This window comes from Python bivittatus, unplaced genomic scaffold (genome assembly GCF_059951505.1).
Source record: "Python bivittatus isolate LINGU-HERP-01145 unplaced genomic scaffold, Pbiv_v1 ctg000070_np1212, whole genome shotgun sequence".
In the NCBI taxonomy this organism is placed as follows: Eukaryota; Metazoa; Chordata; class Lepidosauria; order Squamata; family Pythonidae; genus Python; species Python bivittatus.
In genome coordinates this window covers 12,469,137-12,488,037 of record NW_028277034.1, presented here as the reverse complement: position 1 = coordinate 12,488,037, position 18,901 = coordinate 12,469,137, and the positions used below count along the sequence as shown (strand labels likewise).

Here is an 18,901-nt window from a genome sequence, read left to right as displayed (position 1 = left end):
AGGGGAAGACGCGGCAGCCAAGTGTGGCGCCTTTTCGCTCCCAGTGTGTTTCCAAGGGCCACCAGCGCCACCGTAAGCCCCCCGCCCTCTTCCTTACTCATATACAACCAAGCCAACTCTAATTCGCCAGCCTTTTGCTAGAACAGGATTTTTGTAGAGCTAAAATACACCAATAATAATTTTAAAAAGCCCTTGAAAAATGTACCTTTGGAGGAATCACAAAGGTAAGGCGAAGGTCACTCGCACCTCGTGGTAAATTGCTCTCACGCACACTTTCCAGATCCCTAGATTGTTATATAATCAATTACGCCAACGCACCCGCTTAACTCTGCGTTAGCTTCCCCCAGCCAAAAGCCTGAAGGTGATTCGCCGTCACTAACCGCTCCGAACAACCCCTCGCAAGTCTTCAAGGCCCGCGCCGAGCAGCAGACCCGGCGTGGGGGGGGGGGGACCCTCACTCTGATAAGTGTGAAAGATAGGCCCAGATTAGCTTCCGTCTTTGGTTTCCTCCCTCTTTCACAAACACCTTTAAAAAGCCACGGTAAATTATTAGTCCATCAGTGAAAATCATAGTACAAAAGTACACAGCCTCTCTCCTTCTCTTCTTCCAAAGAAAGCAAAGGAAAACTGGGTTCTTATAAAAATGAAAAACTAAGAGGTCCTTTCTCTTTTTATCACAGAGGAATGTCACTTTGAGGAAACATGCTCTAAGTCCTAGCCAAAAACTCAGAATCATAACAAATAAACATGTCCCACCCTTGTAATTTCTTGTGGCCCTTCAGTTTCTAAATGGCCAAAGTAACTTCCCTTCGTTTCCCAAATAAAAGCCTTGCTTAAAAACAACAGCTAAACAAAACTGCAAGTTGTTTTTATCCACCTTTACTCGGCAGTGAATCTCGGAGGGTTCAATGTCATTTTCCCAGCTAATCATCCCCAGGATCACTTTTTATATATCATCTTCATAATTTAATTGTATTTTTAGGTTCACTTTAACCAACGTCATTGGTTAATTTCTAGGGAGTTTTAAAAAAGGCTTTCAAGGTTTGGTTTAAAACCTTTCAGGTATAAAATGGAAGTTTTGTGTTTAGTTAAAAAAAATACACGCAGCGATTGAATGAATACTTACACCATTTGCACCTTTCAATATTAATTATTCAACTTCACGGATTGTAGTTTGCTTAATTTTAATTTTTGTTTTGCTTCCTTTAGGACCGAAGTGCAGATTAACAAAGAACTGTTAGAAACTCTCTTCCAACTATTGAACAATCAAGACTGGGGGGAGGGGGGCAGAGAACCCTCACAACCCTGAAGTCCTATCTCAAATAAGATAGGAAACCTGGGGGGCAGGGGAAGCAACTGTTTTGGCTTAAAATTATCATCCACAATAATTCAAAACAGGGCAGGTATTAAACGTATACACTTCATATTACACACTAATGCCTTCATTTTTGATTTTGATTTTTTTTTTTTTGTCCCCTGGGTTCTATACAAACAAAGCAATGTAACATTCATAACGGGGGAGGGGGGAACACTCTTTGGAGATCATGTTTCTCCTTACCACGCCGGAGTTTTCCTCTTCATATACTGAAATATGGAATGCTTTTCTCCCAAGATCCACATTATTTTTAAAGGAGGAAGACTAGGGGAGGGAAATTGCACATAAATAAACCATACGATTCCAAAACAAGGGCAAGAAGGAAAAGTCCTCAGCTCAGCAACCTCGCTTGGAAGGTCCAGAGTCCTGGAAGGGATGAGTTCTCCACTCTTGGCGCTCGCCTTCACTGCTTGAGCTCCAGAGCCCAAACATGCTGGGGCCAACCAGTCCTTCCCTTGGTTTTCTTGTCGTTGCTGCTAACTGTGCTTTTCAAGATCTCGTTCTGTTTGAGAAAGAGAGCGAAGAGGAGAGACAAAGACATTATCCTGCCTCTCATTTCTGGATCACCGCCTCCCATCTGCACCATTTGGGGGGTGTCCTGCGGAACCAGCCGTCAAACCTGGCTGCAGAACCTTTAGCAGAAAACCTGAAAATCAGATTCTAGAGTTTTATTTTTCACAAGCCAGTTTATTTGCAGGTGCCAGCCGTTCACAAAGTGATTAAGGCTGCAATCCTCAGATATATTACCACATGCCGAAAGGAAGCGCTGTTGATTTCAATGGCGTTTACTTCTTTGTAAACGCATGGTGGGGTTACATCGCAAGCCGGCTGGTTCTTAAAGTGTCTTGGGGGAGAGAAATGGAACTGCGATCAAAGTGATCTAGTCTCCCTACTGATCTTATGGGATACCCATTTAGCTTAATCTCTTCCAGACGGCCTGATTCACAAATCAGAACAAAACACTGCAGTGCAGTCCACAGTTTAACAACTTTGACTCTAGGCGTGCATCACGGGTGCACGCATACACACTTAAAACATCTTTATTTAAACCCCAAATAAAAAGTTGCCTCACTGAGTTGTCTTAATCGTAAACTGATAGCCAAATAGCCTGTGACTGTACTGATACAAAATGCAGCGACTGTGTGGAGCAGGGGTCTAAGTAAACTTTCTGTAAAAATAAATAAATAAATAAATAAAAATAAATAGCCCACCCCCCAATTTCATCATTTCCCCATGCAACTATGTATTGTCTGTATCATATCTGCAGGAAAAACCAATGTAACATCTCTGATACATACATGCTAAGGTTTAGCCAATTTGACTATAAATGGGCTACCTCAGGTCTTAATATGAAGTGAGTTCTTTTCTGGGAGGACAGGAGGCAAATGATGTAGTCTCATATCCATTCAAGAAAATCTGTTCCAGAGAAATATATTTCCACCACAATCCACCCTATGCCAGCTAAGGAGCAGATGCTAAACTGTGGGGTATTTTTTACTAACTGCAGCCCTACAAGAATATTCAGGTTTGACACTGTTCAAAAAGGCTCCAGCCTTCAAAAAATAAACTGCTTTCCACATATTTAGCTCCAAAATTGGGTACATATTTTACATGGGAGATATTTAAATCAAAGCACCATTTTTTTTCCCAGTGACATCTTTTCAAGTGAATTTACATTCTTGAGGCCCCAATCCACTGAATGCCCCAGCTGCCATAAGAAATTTAGTTGTTTCGATGTGTATTCCATCGATTTCAATGGATTAGCATGGCTGCTTGGAACTGCACAGAATTTAATTTGGAATTTATTCATTTCTTTATTTTGGCCCTTTTCCAAACTACAGCTACAAAATGATCCTCAGGCTTGTTTGTAACCTTAATTCTTTTAGTCTGGTTGGAGATGCAGCTTTTAACTCTCAGTCCCTAAAACCCGAGAATGTTTATTTCCACAAATAGCATCCCCAGATATACTGAAAGAAAATAATAGGAGATTGTCAATTGGTCACATGCAGAAACCTGCTTACAGTCAAGCTTTTTCAGTTGCTATTAGCTTGCAAGAAATCAAGAAGCATCACACCTGGAAGTACTGATAGAAGAGGAAGGGCTTCCAATAAGCTATTTGTACCTTAAACTGCAGTCTGTTTGAAATAAACTTGTGCTCCCATTCTAATTCCAGTTCCACCATTTAGTTTATTATATGAATGGAAGCAAAAATGCAGTGAGACTTGGACATTTTCTGAAAGGAAGTGAGCAGAAAGCACTAAGAAATGTGAGCCAAGTGCAACTTTTGGAGACTCTAGTTAGTGTCCAGTTGTACAATTTTCCCCAAGCTGGTGCCCTCCAGCTGTGTTGTGCCTTCTGCTGAGGTTGTTTGAATTTATAGCTATCTGGAGGTTACCAGCTTGGGGGAAGTTGCAATAATACAAACACATGTTTTGCAGATTGCAGGTTTATGTCGTGATGAAGAATACCCATTGGTGCTCATGGAAAATGTAAATCTGAAACCTGCAATACAACCTGAAATTTAGAGTTGAGCTATTCAAATTTATCTGGGTTTGCAAGGCAGTTGTTATTGTAGGAATAACAGCAGAAGGCATCCCCATCCTCTCTTCCTCTTCCCGCAGAAGATGCCTTTCCCGAGGTGTCTATAAATTCTAGCATAGAATTCAGGAGGTTTCCTTGGGCTTTAATTACCAATTTAAAGCCAAAATGTGGATTATGATGGGAAACTAGTGACTTGAGGGTTGCAAGCTGATGGTTTCATCCTCAAACTGAAATTAGGATCTTTTCCAAGCCTACCCACATCTGAGCAAAAACTAAACACTTGGATTTACTCTGGAATGGAAACTTTTCCACCACTGGAGAACTGAAGCAAGAAGAACTAGAGAATTAGTCTTCGCCTTTCCTAAATCCAACAAATTTTTTTAAAAGGAGTTCTTGATACATTTAGCTTTCAAAAGATCCCTCTGAATATTATTGCAGAGAACATTCCAAGGGATGTCATTCAGGGTCAGATTTATAAGGATGTTGGCTCCCAAAACAGTTTCTGTGAAATCCTAGTGGATTCTTTCAGGCAATTTGTGGATCCTTGCCTACTCTCACATGTGTGCAGTCCTAAAAGTCCTTGACACTGGGAGTCAATTCAGCTGAAATAAATTGGGTTTATTTTGAAAGATGATTTGCAATCGCATCTAAAGAAATATTTTTCCCATGGGCCCTGGTAAGCGTTACACAGCAACTCTTTAAACCCGGTCAGAGACGAAGTCAAAGGGCTGCTCCAGCCAGTGATTCTATCTCTGAACCCTCCCTGCCTTTCTTATTTTTAAAAAGTCTTCCTTACGAATAAAGGACAATGAATGTAACTCGAGGAGCGTTTCCAATCCGCCACAGGCATGCAACACACACTTGGGGCAGGCACACACTCCTATCCACGGGCCTCCGAGTTTGCCTGGCTCTGAGCTCCAAGAAAATTTGTGGAACACAAATGATTTCAAATTAAGGATGTTTAATTTGGAAATAAGTGTCCTAAGAATACTTAATTTGGAAATTAACCACAAAATATTGCCTCTCTCCCCTAAATGCCTGTGTCGGCCAGCCCTAACTGGGGTCAAAGACTTTGCTACCCATTTTAGCTCCTTGAGTTTGGCTTGGGATCGGCTAGTGCTTCTCTGGGCACTGCCCTCAAGCAAGCCTCGCAGCCCCATTCCAAACGTATTTGCAGAGGAAAGGAAAGGAAAGGAAAGGAAAGGAAAGGAAAGGAAAGGAAAGGAAAGGAAAGGAAAGGAAAGGAAAGGAAAGGAAAGGAAAGTCGTTGTCCTGGGTCCATCCGGCCGCCTTTCCAAGAAACAAGCCGGGTTTTTGTTGCTTTACCCGAAACTCACTTTCTTGCCCCCGGGCTGGTCCCTAAAATTCAGTCGATTGAGGCTGTCTCAGGATGCGGCTAAGAAGCCCGGCCCGCTCGGCCTCTGAGCGAAGGCTTTCAGGGCGCCTTCGAGCGCCCGTCCGAAGGGAGAGGGCGGTCTAAGCCCAGAGGGTGTCCCGTGCCGGTGGCTTGCGCGCCCTCCCTTCCCCTCCCCACTCCCCTCGCGGGCCCGCGGGTGACACTGACCAGCTCCTTCTTCCTCTTGTCCTCCTTGAGGTCGGTCTTCTTGATCTCGGCCTTGAAGGCCTCGGTCTCGCCGTTGGCGTCGTCCTTAGCCAGGAGGTCCATGAGGTAGGCGATGTAGCTAGTGGCCAAACGCAGCGTCTTGATCTTGGAGAGCTTGGTGTCGGCCGGCACGTTGGGGATGCACTCGCGCAGCTCAGCGAAGGCGCTGTTGATGCTCTGAGTCCTGCGCCGCTCCTTGCGGTTGGCCGTGCCGCGCCGTTTGACCGGCCGAGGGCCGCCCCCCAGGCCCGGCGGCCCGCCGCCACTACCAGGGGGAGCCACTCCGCCCACGTAGTGGTGGGGATGCTCCAGGCCTGGCGCTCCGTTGGCGTACTCGGGGCTGTACGAAAGCGCCATGCTATAGTCGGGCGGGGACATCTCCGAAGGGTGGCTGCTGATCAGCCAGCCGTGGAAGTACGGGTTCTCCTCGTGGCTGCAGCGGCTGGCGGCGGCGGCGGCGGCGGCGGCAGCGGCGGCGAAGGGGTAGCCGTCATGATGGACCACCGAGTGGTGGGGGAAGCCCCCTACCAAACTCATCGCCGCCGGGCCCCCGCGGCCGCCCGCCACCCCGGATCCGCTCCCCTGGATCTCCGCTCCCGTGAAGACCCCCGCCTTAGCACAAGCTCGTCGCCATCGGGCAGGCGCTGCCGAGTCCCCCGGGCGCCGAGAGGGCAGGATCAGTCCCCACCGCCGCACTCATACGGGGCGGGAGGAGGGGGCTTAACCTTGGAAGCGAGCACCCGCTCCAGAAAAGGCAAGGAAAGCAGCCCCCTCCCCAAATGGATTGGCTGTCCTCCCTTTGCGTTCTTCCGAGTCGTTATAGAACAAAATAGCAATAAAGTGGGCGGGTTAAAGGGATGTTTACTTACACCTGCATTTTTCCAACTTCCCCACGCCCCCCTCCCCTCTGCCGCCCTGCTCCCCAGGCCCGCCGCCTGGTCGGGAATCGCGACTCCTTCGACTGAAGTGTGCGCAGCTCTCCTTCTCTTGGGTTTTAGCTCCTCTTACTCAGCTCCCGGGGATAGAAAACCCAGCCAGTCCGTCTTCGTGTGGGGGGAAATCCGGCGGTCTTCCTGCTCCGACGTAGAACCCGCAGAGGAGGGTGATAAGGATGGTCCCGAAAAGGGGCGAAAGAGGGAAAAAGAGGGAGAGGAGGAAACAAAACACAACGCTTAGATCGCAGCCTCGGAGCTGCGCAGAGCACTGGTCGAATTTCCCAGCTTGATCTCCATGTACAGCTACATCTTTAGGGCAGTTCGGGTTAATATATGTCGTCAGAGGCTCTTTCGGCCAATCAAGGAAGGCCGGGGAGGGGCATTTCGCTCTGAGCCATAAAACTTTTTTTTAATCTTCGCGCTGCTAATTGTTCAGCTTCTCTTTTAGGATTGGCTGCCGTTCCTATCCGTAATATGATTAAAACAAACGAGAAAAGGTCTCTGCCTACCCCCCTCCCAGCATCCAGAGGTTAATGCGAGTATTTAACAATGCTTCCCTGTAAGTATCTTTGTGCCTGCCTGTATTTTGGTGGAAAATCTTATCTATTAAAATGGATTGATAATAAAACAAGGAAGAAGTTTGATTGCCTCAGTTCAAATGTATTATTATAATATGATATTATGATGTAAGTATATCTATATATTGTCAGCCAGTGAATCATATACCAGAATACAATAATATTGTGTGGTTGATATAAAAGCATGCCTATAGTTAAAATGTTTGATTGGTTGCGTTATGTTACAAATATTTACATTTACAAAGATGGCAGGAGAATATTTGGCGTTGAGACTAGCCATTGACACTACCATTTACTGCCACTTAAATGTAAACCTTTCCACGTTCCAGAAAGCAACCAAGATCTGGGGTGCAATGAAAAAAGATCTGACTATAGGACCATAATATCCATGTGGAAGAATTTATTAATGAATCTCTTTTTGCAAGCCACATTATTCCAGCTTATGAGACCTCCTGGTCTTTATAAGATTCCTCTGATATAAAATGATTCCTGATTGTTCAGTACATATATGAATGATACATATATGGCAAAAATAATCCCCTCCCTCCCCAAAAAGAGGAAAGAAGGAAGGAAATGGGAGGGAGAAGTGGAGGAAGAAAAGGAAGGGAAGGAATGGTATGATTGTAAAAAGGGGAGAGGCGGGTCTGGCAAAGAGGAAACAGTCCATTGCTCAAAGAGTTGAGCAATGAATTAATGCCTTTCTTGCCTAAAATAATTTTAATCTTAATGCTTTTTCTTTCAGGTTTTTTGGTCTGCCTGGTATCCCCACCTGAAATCCGCTGTCCCTTCATTTAGGCTGGGTAAGTAATTGAAGCTTTTCAACAGCACCTCAAGATCTTATTTTTGGGTTTCCGCTAACAAAATCTAAGCATACCCTTGAACTTAATAATACAAGAAGCACCAGAACAACTATTTTACTACTACTGTTACCAGGAGTGTGGCTAAGAAAAGTGAGAACAGATTTCACCTAGGGGTAGTGTTAGGCTGAAGTATGATAGGCAAGGAGTTGTTACAAAGATGTTTAATTGGCAGACCTGATAGAAATATGTATACATATGTAATTTTTGTGCATGTGAAATGCTGAACTCACTGAAAAAGGAAAAGTGCATTTCATGCACAAACTAGAAACCTGGATGTAGAAATTTGAGCCCAAGTAATGTCCAGCCTCATCCCTAAAGCAGGATCAATATCTGGGGAAAGAGTTTTTCTGCACTCTTGCGAAGAGGAGTAAGGGTTGAAAAAGTTTGGGAGACAATTCCAAACATGAAGGGAGGAACAGATCAAGTGGTCACACTGATCCCAGAGTTCTTGAATGATAACTTTCTTTTTGTGTCTGTTGCTTTACATCCCAGCATATGGGCTTAATGCTGCCCTGATCACAATTATAGAACTATACAAAGAATCAAAGTTTTTTGGATTGTGGCTTGGAGAAAAATTCCTAAAAGGAAAATTATGGCTTGTTTGTGACCTGAAAATGGGAAAGGAAAGGTGGGGGGAAACACACAAAATAATCGGATAGGCTCTGATCCATTGAAACAAACAAACAAACAAACAAACAAATAAAAACAGAAAAAGTTCCCCCACTCCAAGTGTGGATTTTAGAAATTTGGGGATCCTGTTTCATTTCACGATTGCTGCTTGATCTCAATCAAGAAGTCACAGCCGAAGGCAGAAGTGAGACAAAATGAGATGACTGCAGGCCTTAAGTGGCCTGTGGTAGGATGCATATCTAGCTGTGAGGCTTACTCCTGAGTAAATATTCTTAGGAGTGCATGAGAAATCTACAAGGAATGCTCACAACAAGAGCCTTACCATTAATTCAGGGCTAGATTAAAACTGACCCTCATCAGAACAGACCTATTAATTTCAGGGAGATCTCATTGAGTCAAGGCTGAAAGAAGTCCCATTGATTTCACTGACTCATTTTAAATGATGGCTAAATCCAGCTCCAAGCTTCCGCCTCCACTGTGCCACCTATCTGAGAAGGCTTTGGCTCAATAGGATAAAAGCAGTGGTGTGTCAGGCCTTTGCTTCTCACCGCTTCTATTTGGCTGGAAACTAAAGGAAAGTCAGCTGGTTTCTACTGAAATCCCAGAGCAGCTGCAGACTCTCCCAAGGTCAGGTCGATGGTGACTAGGACTGCAGCTGAAACTAAGAAAAGGATGGCATAAACTTACCCTATGATTTTCATTATGTATTTTGGCCAAACAAGCATAAAGTTGCCAGTCCGAAATGAATGTCTTTGCATGTGTGTGAATGCATGAGAACCTTTATGTAGAAATGGAGAGTTTAATGAAATAAGCAGTGTCAACTATGGTAGCAGATGGGGCAGAATAATAAATATACCCTATATGAAGACCATCATGGCTCCCACACCCGGGTCTACAATACGTCCCTGTTTAAATCTAGGATCCTCTGGTGACTGGATATTAGTCTCATTAAGGACAAGAGGGAAAGGATGGTGAGTGCCATCTTAATTATTTACAGGCACCTGAGGATTTCGCCAAGGGTTCTGAGAGAGCTTGACTTGCCCTCAGTATGGCAGATGACTGTCAGGAGAGCGCTAAGCACAAGGAAGCCAGCCGGGGCCCCCACCGGCAGTTCGGTTAAATCCAAGCATTTGGCTTGATCCCGATTTTCCGGTTGAGGCATTAAGTCAATTTACACCCAGATCCTACGCATCGTTCCTTGGAAGCAGAACGGCCCTCTCCCCAGGAGCGTTTACCCGCAACCAATGCGTGCAGCCCCGCTGCATTTAAGGGACTGGCGGCGGGATTCCCTGCCACAACCCCGGACCAGGTTGCTGAGGAGGAACTGGGATTCACTCCCTTTTAAATCAAATCCCTTTATTTTAGGATCGGGATTGCTAGTTGCTGAATTTTGGAATGACCTTTCCGAGGCGAAAAGAATAACACAATTGGTTTTTGGTTTCCATAATCAGACGGCACGGGTTAGCTTGGCTATTAACGCAGCAATGCGGGTAAAGGGACCCGCTTGTTCGGCGCTCCTTGGAGCCCCTGCTTGGGCTCTGCGGCTCAGCCTGGCGACCCGACCCTCCCAAGCGGTACGGCCAACCGCTGCGGCTGCTTCTTCAGATCTCCCGAGGAAAAGTCCCGGCAGGAAACGACAAAGCGAAGGGCCACCAGACCCCCTGAGAGACGAGAGGAGAGGAGAGGAAAAGCGGAGCGGGAAAGAAGGAGCCTTGCGCTCGTCTGATGCCGACCCAGCGGCCCTTTTCTCACCACCGAGCGAGGTAGCTTCTTGATCTGAAACCGTGAACGGGGACTTGCGGCTTCCAGAGTTACGGCTCGCCTGGCTCTGCACTGCAGGGCAATTCGGCCTTCGATGATCACTCCTCCCGTCGTCCTGAGCTTTTCTTACTTCTCCACCAAGAGTCACCTAGGCAAATAACTTCTGAATCACCCCCTTATTAACCTAGAAGGACTTTGAAGATTCATAGAAATCAATAAAGCTTACATCCCATTTGAATGTAATATGCCGGATTGGAAGAAGAAGAAGAAGAAGAAGAAGAAGAAGAAGAAGAAGAAGAAGAAGAAGAAGAAGAAGAAGAAGAAGAAGAAGAAGAAGAAGAAGAAGAAGAAGAAGAAGAAGAAGAAGAAGAAGAAGAAGAAGAAGAAGAAGAAGAAGAAGAAGAAGGAAAAAAAAGGATATTCTCTGTTTTAAATTATTGTTTTGGGCTCCTTCCATGCTCCTATAAATTAATGTTCTTTACCAAGTAAAAAGAGGCAGATGCTCCGCTCACTTGTTTAGTAAGTCGACATCAATTTAGACAGAACTGACGTCCAGCACACCGCCGCCACCTTCTAGGTGTATTGACTGCGTTCTGTGCGGATCCGCTTGGAAGTAAGTCCCCTTGAGCGGAAAGAGGCGCCCTCCTGGGCAGAGGAGCCAGCAGAGTCACGCTCTGATCTGCGGACCGAGGGCTCCCACCGAGGGAGGCTTCGATGTAGCCGAGTTTGGAAGGTTGTTACGGGTTCCAGGTTGTCGGGTTCAGGGGCGAACAGGTTTCCTTTCCGGAGTCTGAGCTTCTCTTAAGATAATTAAGAGGCACGCTGTGGCAATAGCTGGGAATATGCTGCTATAAATTATGAGACCGGTGGGGGTGGGGGGAGTTAGTTGAGCGAGGGGATAAAACGAAAAGACTATGGATTAAATGGATTCATGGGGAAAAAGAGAGAAGGAGAGAAGGTGAAGAGGAAAACAGTGAAAGGCAGTTTCTTTTCGTTCTAGCAGTTCGGTTGCCTGCACCCCGAACCCTCAACTTTGCCTTTCTGATTTCTCTTCCAGGGTTCTTTGTTAGTCAAGTCGAGTCCGCGGTTTGGGCAGTTCACAAGCTAGAGCGCAAAGGACACTGAGCAGCCTGGGACGTTTCGAGAGGAGCAGAGGCAGCCCTAAGGAGAGCGCCTTTAAGCCCCCTCCCTGAGCTGCGGCCGCCAGAGCAGAGATCAAGTGGGGCTCCTCGGTTCTGGGTGCCGCCGGGCCCGATGCTCCTTAATGTCGCTGGATGGGCAAGGCGCCGGACGCGTGGAACGAGTGGGATGGCGAGGTCCGCACGTGTTCCCAGGCCACAAATCTCTCACCCACACGCAGATGATCCGCCTTGGTTTCCACTTTTCCTGTATCTGTTCCTTTCTTTTCTTTCGATCCTTGTCTAAGTTGGAGGAAATATGCTGTATTTTAGTTTTCTCCCTTTCTTTTTTCTTTTTCATAAAATGCACGAGTGTGTGTGTACGTGCACGCGAGAGAAAGAAATGTAAGCTTTTGCAAAACTCTCTGCCCTCTATCTTCTTTGAGCGTGCAAATAAAAGAAACCAGAAGAGCTACTAAAAGGCCATAGGTCAGAGACACGTGCACACTTTCTCTGGCTTAACAAAACCTGGCTGTCCTTCCCTGCGTGCTTTCCTCAGTTCTTCCGTCTTAGGTCCCGTTAACAAGGGAGAAGGGACAGGATAATTTTAAATGTCCATTATTTACAAGCGGTAAAGCTTAGAGAAAGGAAATGTATCGAGGAAAGAAGGAGGGCTTAACAAGGATTATTGTAGTTGGTATTTGGAGAGGGAATACAAGCCCGTTCTTCCTCCACCCTATCCTCACCCCCCACTTCTATGCACAGAGAGATTAGAATGTTTTAAGGCAAAGACTCACTTGAGGGGTTTATGCCATTTCTTCAAGGATTCCTCCCCCCCCCCGCCCTTAATCACCATATGACCCACTCCTCTCAAGAGCATCTCAGTCATAATACAACGTTGAATGAATGCGATTTATTCTTAGGAATGCTCAAGTCGGCAGCTGCTGGGAACAATAGCCATTGGTTGTTTGGATTCACACCGCAAGCGGGAGAAGTGACCAGGCAAGGAGTGATCGTCCACCACTCAGACAGAAAGGAGCCTGGGCCTGCAGTTTCCCCTGCCATCAGCGATCAGGATTGCCCCGCGAAGCCTTTGGGCCAAAGGAGACAGGTCCCCAGGAGAGTAGCTGCGTTAAAAGCATTCTCTCTCTCTCTCCTTCTCCCTCTCCACCCCCCCCCCCCCCGCAGGGCAACACAGATTCCGTGTTAGGGCCACAATTCTAAAGAAGCCCATTCAGGGCCCGGGGGTTCCTGTTTGAATCGATGGAGTTTAGGGTTAGGCTGCATGCGACTGGACAGGTTTATCTGGCAGCACGCCCCAATTAATACACACATACACACGTGTCTTTAAGGCATTCGTTGGCTTTCAGGCCAATGTCTTCGTCTTAATTAACTTGTGGATCTTGTTCCAAGATAATGCAGTGAATAGAGATTTATAAAGTGATGCCCAAGAATGTTTGGGAAAGAAAGACATTCTGCTGTTTTCCCTACACTTTAATTTTTCATCCGTTTGCCAACACAATCTTATTTATTTCTTGATGCCCATTTTGACTCACCCTTGCAGTGCAAAAGAAACATTTTCCTATCTCCTCATTCTCTCCCCCCCCCTTCCACTATTCCCGGATTTCAATCAACTATATTGATATTTCATCAAATGAATCTGACATTACCTCCTTGCCCCAAATACATTATTTCTGGATAACAATTCCATCAGTGATTGAGTCTTTATTATTGTGTCTAATATTTATAAGGTTATGTCTGTCTGTCTCCTCTTTTAGATTTTTTTCATTGATTTTAAAAGCAGTTTTTGTAGGAATTCTATCGAAATGAGTTCGTTTATTTCAGATTAAGGAATGGGGAGGAAAATCGCAAGGATTTGCCATTCTCAATTCCTAGGTGATTGGGAGCATCAGATTCAGGTTGGTGGGTCCTTTGCGTGCTTCCTTAAATGTCCTATTCAGCTGATGAGGAGCCACCAAGCAAAAAATTGCCCGGAAAGATGTTCTACTAACTCAGTGGGCTTTATCTTCAAGAAAAGTGGGGTTTAGGCGAGGGGGTTACAACTTAACAGGTTTATTCTTGAGGAAATCAGATCTTCTTTCATTCAGCCAGACTTCCCTCATCCAATTTCCTATCCCCCATTCCGATTATTGATTTATGAAGAAATCAGGGAGTCTTGAAGGAGGGTTGACATCTGACTGGTTGTATCCCCCCTTCTATGTCTCCCACCGAGACTGCCCCCCCCCCAGACGTTCCAGTTACATATCCAGAAAGAGTAAAAAATGGGACGTGGGCAGGGCAGCACATTCATCTATACCATCAAGGAACTGGAGCTCTTCTAGATTGTTAGTTGTTTCCCCAATTTTATAACTTAAGATGCATGGAATCCCCCTCCCAATCATTGAAATTAAGAGGTCTTTGCTTGCCAGTTAATATGGTTAGCAGCACACAATTTTAGAGCCCCTCACCATGCAGTCCTAATCCATGTCTACTCTGACCCATGTCCCATAGAATTCAGAGGGAGTTACTTCCAGGTGAGCGAGTATAGGTTGAACCCCAAGAGAAGTGGGTAATTTATTTATTTTTTTTGTTTCTTCTTTTTTCTCGCCTATCATCATTTGTACAAATTATATATTTGTTCTTTTATTATAATTATAATGACTTCCTAAGTTTTCACAGATTCCTGTATATTTTATAATATTTTAGAAAGTTATCTTTAGGGGTTATCTTTAGGGGTTATTTTTAAGCACAAAATAAATACAATTCTGTGGCCCTGTATTGTTTAAATAATTACGATTTAAATAAAGGAACCTCCAGTTCTTTACTTGCAAGAAACCAGCTTTCCAAGCATTTTACATGGACATTGCATAGGTTACTTTTAATCAGCGATGTTAATTAGGGCAAAGGCATACTAATTGAAATAAATGAGAATTACTTCTGGAAATTAAAACCATTTATTCTCCAGTAAAGCCTGGCTCCATACTGCATTTAAGAATTTGGGGTGAATTATATAATAGATATTATTATATGTTATTCACGTGGGTATAGGAATAATTCCCACAACCAAGTAAACATAGATCGGAAGGGAGATTTCAGTTGGATAAAATCTACACTTTGTCATCATAGGATAGAGAATCAGTTTACATGTTGCAGGGAATCCAGCCCAAACAGTATTTCTTTTTCTGTGTTAAGACCCCTGTTCAACTAATGGAATATGGTGAAATTCATTCCTGGCTCTTCTTTACCTTCTATATCTCGCTCTTCGCAAATATAATCCTGTTTTGTTTTTCCCTGTTCAAGGGCTGGAGATTTAATAGCAGCAGCAGCAGCAGCAGCAGCAGCAGCAACAATACATTCTCTAGTCTGTATAAAATTAGGCAGAGGGGAGCAACCAGCCTTTGACATCTGTGAAACTGAAATTCCCATCATTTCTTCCCTATAAGCGTGCTCGCTGGGGATAATGGGAACTGTCGTCCAACCTATCCGGAAGGCTCCGATTATTGGAAGGGGAGGCAGACGGAAATCCCAGTGTTTTCGACCCAGTGTGTGTCCGGGGCTGAACTGCTCCTGGAAGAAGAACGTTGACAAGCTGAAGACCTCGGCTCCAGTTCCAAAGCTTCCTTTGCAAGTCATTTCCACGCCCTTTCTTCGCCACAAGTGCACCCCAGGATCCCTGGGGTGCAATGGAGCCCGTGCTCTGGCCCTCTTAAGACCGGGCGCGCTTTCTCAGTGAGCCGAACTCATCTGGCCCAAGGCAAAGGAGCCCCCTTGGATCCCCGCGTCCTTCTGCATTGCCTGGATCTAGGGCCTTGTGTTACAGTGGCAGAGGGAGATCTGGGTTCAGTGTACCTAATCTATGGAAATCGTGGGATTGGGGCTAGTTACTCAGGAAAGTAATCCATGAGCTGTGAGGAACGTGCGGACTCTCACACGCACGGAGTGGCCCATACATAAAGAACAAGTCTATATGGCGATAAGCCGCCCTAAGCGCATCGTTAGCTGAAGCCCTTCGAATCTACGGGGGCTCTGCTAAATATGAGTTGTGAAGCGTCCTGCCTTATCTAGCCTTGGCAAGGATTTATTTGAATTAAGCTGCGGGAAGGAGCGGGGCGGGAGGATCATCCCTTCTGAACCGAATCGCTTTAGCAGGAAGACGAATTTCCGCCGGTCTTTACATTCTTGCCTCTGTAAGCTTTCCTGAAATCGAGACCCCCTTGCGGTTGTGACCGCTTCTCCAGCCAGAAGCCCTCCAGTTCGAGCGCTGCGAGAGAAGCAAAACGCCGCCCCCCAGAAGGGGCTTCGGGCTTCGGTCCTCCACGGCCCGAAAAGGGGTGGAGACCGCGGCGGTAGAGGTGGAATTCGGTGACTAGCAAAACGGTTATATCTACAGGGATGGGGGACTCTGGTAGCACTCAAGCAAACATTGGAGAATCGCCAAAGGCAGAACATGAGCTTTTCCTGGAAATACTCTTATTCCGCTGCTGATGGTGGTGGACTTACTTCGAGCTCTTGGAGAGACCTGCGAATTCATGCACTAAATGCTGCTGAGCGTTTCTTTGAAATCTCAGAAGGGCATTTCAAATATCAGTCGTTAGTTCCGCGACCTCTGGGCTCAGGTAACCTTTCAGAGACTTAAAGAAGCGAGACCCTGTTGGCCAAAGGCATTTGCATTCACTCCCTTTTCTTATTCACGGGAAACTAAGCAGCGCCTGCCAAAAAACTTTCCTCCTGTCCCAAGTGCTTAAATGGGAATACCCTTCACGGCTTCTCTCTTAACGCTGAACTCGTCCCTCCCGTCTTCGCACTAGACGCGGAACCCTCGAACATGAACGCGGCTGACCGGGCATATTTCTCCCCGCGCGACGGAGCGAGTCCCGCTGGAGCGCAGCGGAGCCGGCTCTCAGGCAGCAGGAAACCGAATTGCCGCCGCCGGCCCCCTTCCTGCCATCTCCACTGACAAAAGCAGTTGCCTTTCAAATTCGCCAGGGTCGTGCAAGGCTCCACGTTCACACACGCTTCCACAGAGGTGTCGGTGTGCTTATATTCCACCCCCCCCCCCGCCCCCGGTATCTCAGTGTAATTGATCTGGCTGAGTGAGGCCGTTGTGGTAATTTGGATACACCAAGTCTCCAGATAATGACATATAATCAGACGCCGGGTCACTTGGTAATTCTCTCATGACAAAATCCTGCGCTCTCTGATCTCCTTTCAAACTAAATTTCACACAAACAAATAAAGCAAGACAGGGCAAATTCTTAGAACACCCCCCTAAGGCCAGGACGGCAGAAAGGAGAAGAAATAATAGAAAACTCTGCTAATAGGGACAAGTAAACATGCTGCCAGGGTAGGGAATATATGCGGGGTTAAGAAAGACCATCTTATCGCAGGGAAGTCATTGTGTACAAAACGCGAGGGGGAAACTGTTCTGGCTCACGTTAAAAATGACATCAGTTAAAATTTAAAAAATAATGACAAATAGAAAATGTCATAATATAAACACGGGCGGGCTTACTGGGAGAATGGATGGGCAGCAGCGGGACAGCAGAGAGACGTTCGCTGCCCCCGGCCCTCTGCCTGCGCTCCCTCCTTGGCCAGCCGGCAGCTCCCCCAGCCCCCTCCCGTTCCCTTGATGGTCTGCGATGCCCGACTGAAGCCGGCGATGGAGAAGGAGGGCGGAAGTGAACCCCTGTCTAACCGAATCAGGTCTGACTTTCTCTTTGGACACCGGGAAAAGAATCACAAGGATCGGAGGAAGTTTAGCAGAAGCAACCAGCCGTCTCCAACCGGTCCTTTTTTCGAGGTGTTGGACAGCAACTCCCATCACCCCCAGCCATGGCGGCCAATGAGAAATGATCCTTACCGGTCGTTCAAACCATCTGATGGAGGATGGCGGAAGTATCCAGAAAAAGCATGGGCTCGAATTTTGCATCCCCTTAAAAACCAGCAGTGCGCCCAAGAGAAGAGAGGCTCTGGCGACCAATCCAGGTCCATGCCTGTCTGCTCAGAAGGACGTTTTGCTGAACGGCAGGGACTGCTTTACCCTTCCCTCAAGTTGGGGAATATCTATTGAGTTTAGTGGGATTTCATTCTGAATTTACATAGGAGTTCACTGCTCCAAAGGCAGGGGAAAAAATGTTTCGCAAGGGTACACGGACGATGGAATATATTTTGATGAATCCAAAAGACAAAAACTATCAGTCCAAGACAGCTTTTTCTGGGAATCATCATTAAGCAAGTGGAAGGAAAGAATCCTTTAAAAGCCAAGTCACCTCAATTTCATTGCCTACAAGTATGGAATAATCCATGTGCTTTTACCGCACTTACCCTTGCTACCACCTCTTCCCAGGTTCAGACAGAGCAGGGCAAAAGAACCATCCTGCCTTTCCTCACTGCTGAGTGAATGTGCTCTTCCCCCATCCTTCAATCAGCAGAAAACTGAACTGGCAGGAGATCTCCAGTCCTCATTTCCTACCCCTGACATGCCTCTATTGTCTCAGTTCTGGCTCATTGCCAAATGGGCTGTCCTAATTCTGCATGTCCAGTTTGTGATAAATAAGGCTATTGGTCTGAGTCTCAAGCCAAATTTTTTTAAAAAAAAGACAAAAATGGAAGCTGAGTCACAAGAGTACTTTCATTTAGGACGTCTCTGCTCTTGTTTCCTTTCTTTATATAGGCAACAAATGGTGACTTCATGTTCTTTCAGGAAGCAAAGAGGGTGGTACTGGTCCCATCATTTCAGAGTTATGCTCTTTCAGTCTGTTACGCTATTTCATTCCTACACCATTTCATTGTTATGCTATTTCCAGCCCTGATAAGTAATTTTATTTATCTTTCATGCACCATTGTATTCAGCTCTTTAGGGAGACAGCAGCGACATGGTGACAGAAGAAATTGACTAGAGAGGGGAGGGGAGGGGACATATCTGCGTCAGCCTGAAGTGGCCTGTAAAGATCTTTTTGATTCCACTTACTATCACCACCTGATTTCAACTCTGGTGTAATTGATAGCAAAGGGCAACAGATTCTGCACCCCTTGCAGCTGCCACTGAACGCTATCAATTTATCTTGGACAGCACTACTTAAATGCTGGAATAGGTAAGGACAACTGAAGCCTGATTTACTCATCAGCTGGGAACAAAATGAAGACAACGTCATGGTGACACAGCAGAACAAAAATATTGCTAGGACACGTTTATACTGTGGTTAAATATAATTGGGGACAAGCCCGTCGATTAAACAAACGCAAACTGTCTCCTCTTGGCAACATTTGACAGCCTTAGTGGTGAAGAGAGAGGATGGGAAAAAAATCCCATGTTTTTAAAAGTCAAAGATTCAAGACTGGAATATTAAGGGAGAAATAGGGGAATGAAACATTCCAGCATTAAAGATAATGCACTGCTAATGATATAAAAAGGCCAAACGACGGCATCTTATAGATAGCAATAAGAGAAAAGGAAGAGAAGGTGAGAAAGACAGAGAGACCCTGTTTCCTTAGCAGTTT

General features: G+C 45.8%; 1 protein-coding gene and 1 long non-coding RNA gene across 2 annotated transcripts; one reads left to right on the top strand and one right to left on the bottom strand.

Annotated features, from left to right (window-relative positions):
- Window positions 1-1,167: 1,167 nt before the first annotated feature.
- HAND2 (heart and neural crest derivatives expressed 2) lies at window positions 1,168-17,860 on the bottom strand. Its single transcript, XM_015888388.3, has 3 exons — window positions 17,726-17,860; window positions 5,481-6,592; window positions 1,168-1,877 (listed from the first exon to the last, which is right to left on the bottom strand). The coding sequence occupies exons 2-3, from the start codon at window positions 6,054-6,056 to the stop codon at window positions 1,779-1,781; spliced, it is 675 nt and encodes a 224-aa protein (XP_015743874.2). The 5' UTR covers window positions 6,057-6,592; window positions 17,726-17,860; the 3' UTR covers window positions 1,168-1,778.
- On the top strand, window positions 6,599-17,255 carry LOC103061974 (uncharacterized). The gene is made up of 3 exons (XR_015794426.1): window positions 6,599-7,013; window positions 7,775-7,832; window positions 11,341-17,255. It is a non-coding gene; the product is annotated as an uncharacterized LOC103061974 (long non-coding RNA).
- Window positions 17,861-18,901: the final 1,041 nt, after the last annotated feature.

Excerpts from the sequence above, each read along its gene's own strand:
- HAND2 (XM_015888388.3), bottom strand. The coding sequence starts at position 6,056 with ATGAGTTTGGTAGGGGGCTTCCCCCACCACTCGGTGGTCCATCATGAC. Across the intron at positions 1,878-5,480 it reads ACAAGAGGAAGAAGGAGCTG|AACGAGATCTTGAAAAGCAC; the intron begins GTCAGTGTCACC and ends TTTCTCAAACAG.